The 5,604-nt window shown below is 32.6% G+C and overlaps 1 protein-coding gene across 1 annotated transcript; it reads right to left on the bottom strand.

The window, feature by feature from the left end:
* Positions 1–431: 431 nt before the first annotated feature.
* On the bottom strand, positions 432–903 carry LOC127085136 (30S ribosomal protein S31, mitochondrial). The gene has a single exon (XM_051025711.1). It carries the CDS (start codon positions 887–889, stop codon positions 569–571), a length of 321 nt encoding a protein of 106 aa, XP_050881668.1. The 5' UTR covers positions 890–903; the 3' UTR covers positions 432–568.
* Between the last annotated feature and the right edge of the window lie 4,701 nt (positions 904–5,604).

Genomic DNA, 5,604 nt, shown 5'->3' with positions numbered 1-5,604 from the left:
ACAACAAAAGTACAATGACACACAACCAAATTGTGAAGCTATGCTATAAGATATGCTTCTTCTTATGCCAAAACTCCCACAGCACCCAGCAAGATTTTCAGTTTTTCCGACAACTTAACTATTTTACAAAATTAAGACCAACTAGAGTGAATTAAGGGTATGTATATATCCATATAGATACGAATTGAAAGACTAATTGTAGTTCAAAAGCAAAGTAAATAAATTTATCAATCTACCTTTTCTTCAAATCTACAAGATATGCTTAATAAAATCAAAAAATTTATTATGCCTGAACCTGAATTCGTCTAAAGGAAAATTCCAGATATAATTCTGATTATATTTACTTATTCATTTTCTTATAACAAGAGATAAAACCCAAACACAGCACCATTGAACTACAATGAAGGAATCAAAATTAAGCAGAGGCAATGTGAAGCCGAAAACTAAAAATTCCATTGAAATAGAAAATGGTAATAAAAGTACATATCGCGAATAACGAACACAAAACCCTAAAAATTTGGAACGCAAACAGAGTAGTGAGAATCGAATCAAATCTAATCGAATGAAATCAAATGAGCTTGAAAGGAAGAGGCCAAGGAGTAGACCTGGGAACTTCCACCTTATCTTTCATACGCTCGATCATTTGTTCTCTCTTCGGACGAGATTTTCCATACGATCCCTTGAATCGCTTCCCTTTCTTTGTCTTTTTATCACCTCGACCGCACAGTATCGGAGCTGCTTCGCCGGAACAGGCAGACGGCGTCTCCGTCGACGTTGCTCTTATCAACCACCTCGCAGCGACGGTGCACCGCTGCATCGCACTAGCACCACTCGCCATAGACACTTCTCTTCTTTGCTGTTTGCTGCTCGCGCTTCGGTTCATGCACATCACGCAACAATTACACATTATACTGGATTATGGGCCGGGCCAGGCCCATTATTTTCTTAAAGAAGGTTTAAACATATTTTTATTTCATGTAAATTTTTTTTTGAAGTAAATGATTTTTTTTTTAGTCTCTAAAAATGTAATGAGTTGATTTTGGATGTGTTTATTGTTTGTATGATTTTATTGGCATGTTATTGATATATAATTGAAAGGAAGATTTTGAAAACATGAGAAGAAAATATGATTTGATATTATCAAAAGAGTGATTAATTTGGGTATTTTAGGTTGATTTCAAAAATATGGATTATGTGGAGACTCTTAGATTGGTAAACAAAATAAACCGATCACCATTAGATACATTTTGATGTTTGGATTGATTGATGTTGGTGTTTTTTTTTAGTCTTAACAGTTTCAAAAGTTTAAGTTATTACAAAAAAAAAAATTACAAAAAGTAATATAAATTAGTTACTTTTCACAAATTTGATAAAAATATATATAAATTGATAATTTTTCACAAGATAGTAAAATACACACTAATTTCATCTAAATGATAATGAGTTAAAGCTCCATTTAAAAAATGGTCCATTTATTTCATTTATAGTTTTGGAGGCAAGATACATGGAATTTAAAAATAACTAAAATAATTTAATATTTGTTTAATTTTAAGAAAGAAAAATATGTTTCAATGTCCTTATTGAGTCTCATTCTCTCTCTTGTTTGCTTTGAACAATGTTCCTCCCTTTTCTACTCATTCTCTCTTTTCGTCATCATTTATCATCGTCAACACGTTATCGTTAGTGTCATTTCATAAATACTATTGTAGATGGTCATCTTATGTTGTCATTATTACTATTTTAAAAAATGTTGTTGTTGATTCTTGTTGTTTGCTCGTTTGTCATCGTTGCCACTGACTCTTCTAGTTAGTTTTAGTTAAATTTGAATACTTGTCATTATGTGTGTGTTTGATTTTCTAAAAAATGAAAGACTGGACAAAACATCTTTTTTTATCAAGTTTGATGCAAAAACTAATTATGGGATTGGACAAAACAAGTGATAGGGGACGGAACAAAATCATAAATTTTTGTCCCTCACTAAATAACTGACAACTTTTTGTCCCAAAGTACAAATTTTTAAAAAATATCAATTTTATTTTTAAAACTTTTTTCTAAAAACTCTCTCTCTCTCTCTCTCTATATATATATATATATATATATATATATATATATATATATATATATATAAAATAAAATACAATTAAAAAAATTGTCTAGTGCTCTGAATGATAAACATAGCATAGTACAAAAAATTTGTGTTATACTGTTCAATACTGCCCTGCTTTGTTTTGTCCAAAACTTATTAGTTGGTGAATCAAAATATATTATATAAAAAACGCTATTAAATACAATCTCGTAACAATATGATCTTATTACAAACAGAACTGACTAGTAATAATAAATACAAAACATATTTACAATAATATTCCCCCTCAATCTCAAGCATATATGTTAGATGCGTCCAACATGTTACATATGTAAATTATCCTAGGACCTCGTAAGGACTTAGTTAACATGTTTGCAAGATGATCATTAGATTTGATAAAATAAGTCTTGTTGATGCCTGAGAGAATCTTCTCTCAAATGAAATGGCAATCAACCTCTATGTGTTTAGTTCTCTCATGAAAAATTGAATTTGCCGGGAAGTGAAAAACTGATTAGTTGTCACAAGCAAGTTCCATATGACCTATCTCCCAAAACATCAAGTCTTTAAGCAAATTTCTTAACCTTATAAGTTCACGTGTTGCATTAGTTATAGCGCAATACTCAATACTCAATTTTAGTGTTTGACCTTGCGACAACTGTTTGTTTCTAACTTTTGTTTCTAACTTTTCCATGAGATTAAGTTACCTTCAATGAGAATACAATAGCCTGAACGGGATCTTATATCACCAATATCTCCTGCCTAATTTGCATCTTAGTATCCAGGAATATTAGTGTGACTTTTATCCATATAAATAAGTCATTTGCCTAGTGATCATTTGATGTGTCTTAGATATGAACAAATGCATTCCAACAATTATCACATGGTGAATTGAGAAACTGACTAATTACACTGACTAAAAATGTAATATATGTCGGTAATAGTAAGATAATGTAACTTTCAAACCAATCTTGTATATATGTTTAGGTCAGGATAAGGCTCCTCTAATTGGGTATAAGTTTCGTATTTAGATCAATATGTGTATCCACAAGCTTACAACAGGCATATTTGTCTCCTCCAAAATGGCAAAATCATATTTCATTTGAGAAAAGGCAATACCTATTTTTTATTGAGCAACTTCAATTCCAAGAAAATAGAGCAACCGACCGAGATCGTTTACCTGAATGTGTTGCTTTAGGTGTATAATGTGTGTGATGAGCAGCTACTAGTTGGCCTATAAATAGTGAATTTTAAATAACTTGTTCACACAAATCTTTCTCTACTCCTTTTGCTTCTTACTCATTCATTAGAGCCAAATTTCTGCACATTTTTCTTCTTTTTCTCGGTGTGGTATTGTTTTTATGTTAATGTATGTATAAGGGCTTCCAATAGAGGACGCATGTCAAGAGGTTCGTCCTCAAGGGCTGCCCCATGTCTAAATGCTCCTACCTTCACAAACCTCAAATTTCTAACCGAGACTCATGCGTAAAAATTTCTCAAACTAGTGAATTACCGTATTGCGAGGGGAATGGAATTTGATTTGAATGATTTGAAAGGTTTTGGAGAAGTGGGAGAGGTTTTGCAACAAAGACAATGGGTGAGTTTCAATAATTTGATTCATGAAACAAATAAGAGTATCGGCCTAGAATTTTACACGAATGTGACATTTGGAGAGGTAAACTCCTACACCTCATATGTGTGAGGTAAGTATATTGACTATTCCCCTTCTCCTATTAATTCTATTTTTAATTTGAAATCTCCTCCTATGTGTACTATCATGAATTATAAATAAGAGCACAAGGTCATAAACAAGGAAATGACCCAGGTAATTTAGATACTTTTTATAGACCAGGGACGAAATTGGTAGTAGAGCGTGGCTTAGCACTACATCTCAAAAACACCGAATTCCTCCAAATGCTGAGGTCTTGGGCCTCATTTTCTGTGCAACCCTTAGAGCCCGCATTTAATCAATCACAATTCATCGTGAAGCGTTGTTTATGTCTTTTAGCTCTTTTGAGGGGGACCTATTAAATTAGGGCTATTAATTGCTGAAAATATCAAATATATGGCTAACGCTACATAAAAGGCTTGTGGGAATTTTTGTGTTATAAATGAATTGTGCCGGAGAGTAGGTGTGCATGTTTACCCCGACGATAAGAAGATTAGTCTAAAAGCACCACTCAACGCTTCAACCATAAGGAGGTTGCAAAACATGCATCAAGGAGAAGCTGCTTAAAATGATCAACAAGACAATCAACTTGGAAATGATGAAGAATTCGACCAACCACAAGTACAACAACAAATGCAAGGTTAACAAACATCAAATTTTCAAATAAGAATGGAAGCTCACGCAGTGGGGGTTACAAGATGGATAACAAAAGTTTCATCCACTTTGTATGTTAAACCATTGAGATTTGCTCCTATGTTGAGAGACTTCTATAATCAGCAAGAAGACTATATGACAACTTAAAGATTAAGAATTTGGTTTGCATCAACTAAAGAGATGGAGAATTACTTCACCAACCAAGATCAAGAGAATGCAATGAGGAAAGACCATATGCACGCATAATGGACGAGGTAAAACAATAACTTCAACAACACAATGAATGATATGAATGATCTTTTCCGTAACAATGACATGTGAAAAGACATGTAGTTTATTTTAATTTTTAAATTATTTTTTTATATTTTCAAATGTAACATAAAGAAGAGTAATCACCACTATAAGTGTTCTTCCCTATTTCTACTATTCAGTTAAATGTATTTAACGAACAAGTTGGTAGATGTGTTTTTTTTTCTTCCAGATTTGCAAGTTTAACACTTTAGCATTGAACAAATGATCCAAAAAAAATTTGATCATTAGAATAGAAACTTGCAACTTGAAGGCAAAGGATTAGAAAATAATCAATAGACTTGTACTCAACCTACAAATACCTCAACTAGTAAGGTTTGAGCCAAATTAATTCCATTATTCACTTTTCTTTCTTTTTAAGTGTATCTATGCATTATTACTTTATCTGGTTTGATCTATTTTCGATTAAGTTCATCTAGTTTGAATGACACACACCGAGACAGCTCTTTATTTATAACTTTGAGCCTTTTTAAACCACAAGAATAGCCTAAAAAGACACACTCATTTGAATGATACCCAAATTTTTTGATGGTTGTAGGGCCTGAGATGAGGATAACATGCATAACTAAAAGTTTTGAGGAACTTATAGTCAGGAGCCTGATGATAAAGAGCAAAGAATGGAGAATTCATGTGCAATACTGTAATACACATCCTATTAATAAGATAAGCAGCAACTTGAAATGCACGATCCCAAAACTTTAAAGGAATAGAGGCTTGAGCTAACAAGGTCACACCGCTCTCTACTATATGCCTATGTTTTCTCTCCACTAAACCATTTTGATGGTGAGTGTGAGGGCATGTCAATCTATGGACTGTACCTTGTTGAGTAATAAAAGTAGTGAAAGGTTGAAATTTACCACCTCTATCAGTTTGAACAACTTTAACCTTG

The sequence above is a fragment of the Lathyrus oleraceus genome, chromosome 5 (genome assembly GCF_024323335.1).
Source record: "Lathyrus oleraceus cultivar Zhongwan6 chromosome 5, CAAS_Psat_ZW6_1.0, whole genome shotgun sequence".
Classification (NCBI taxonomy): domain Eukaryota; kingdom Viridiplantae; phylum Streptophyta; class Magnoliopsida; order Fabales; family Fabaceae; genus Lathyrus; species Lathyrus oleraceus.
The sequence above is the reverse complement of the archived record's forward strand: the minus strand, read 5'-3'. Positions and strand labels throughout refer to the sequence as shown.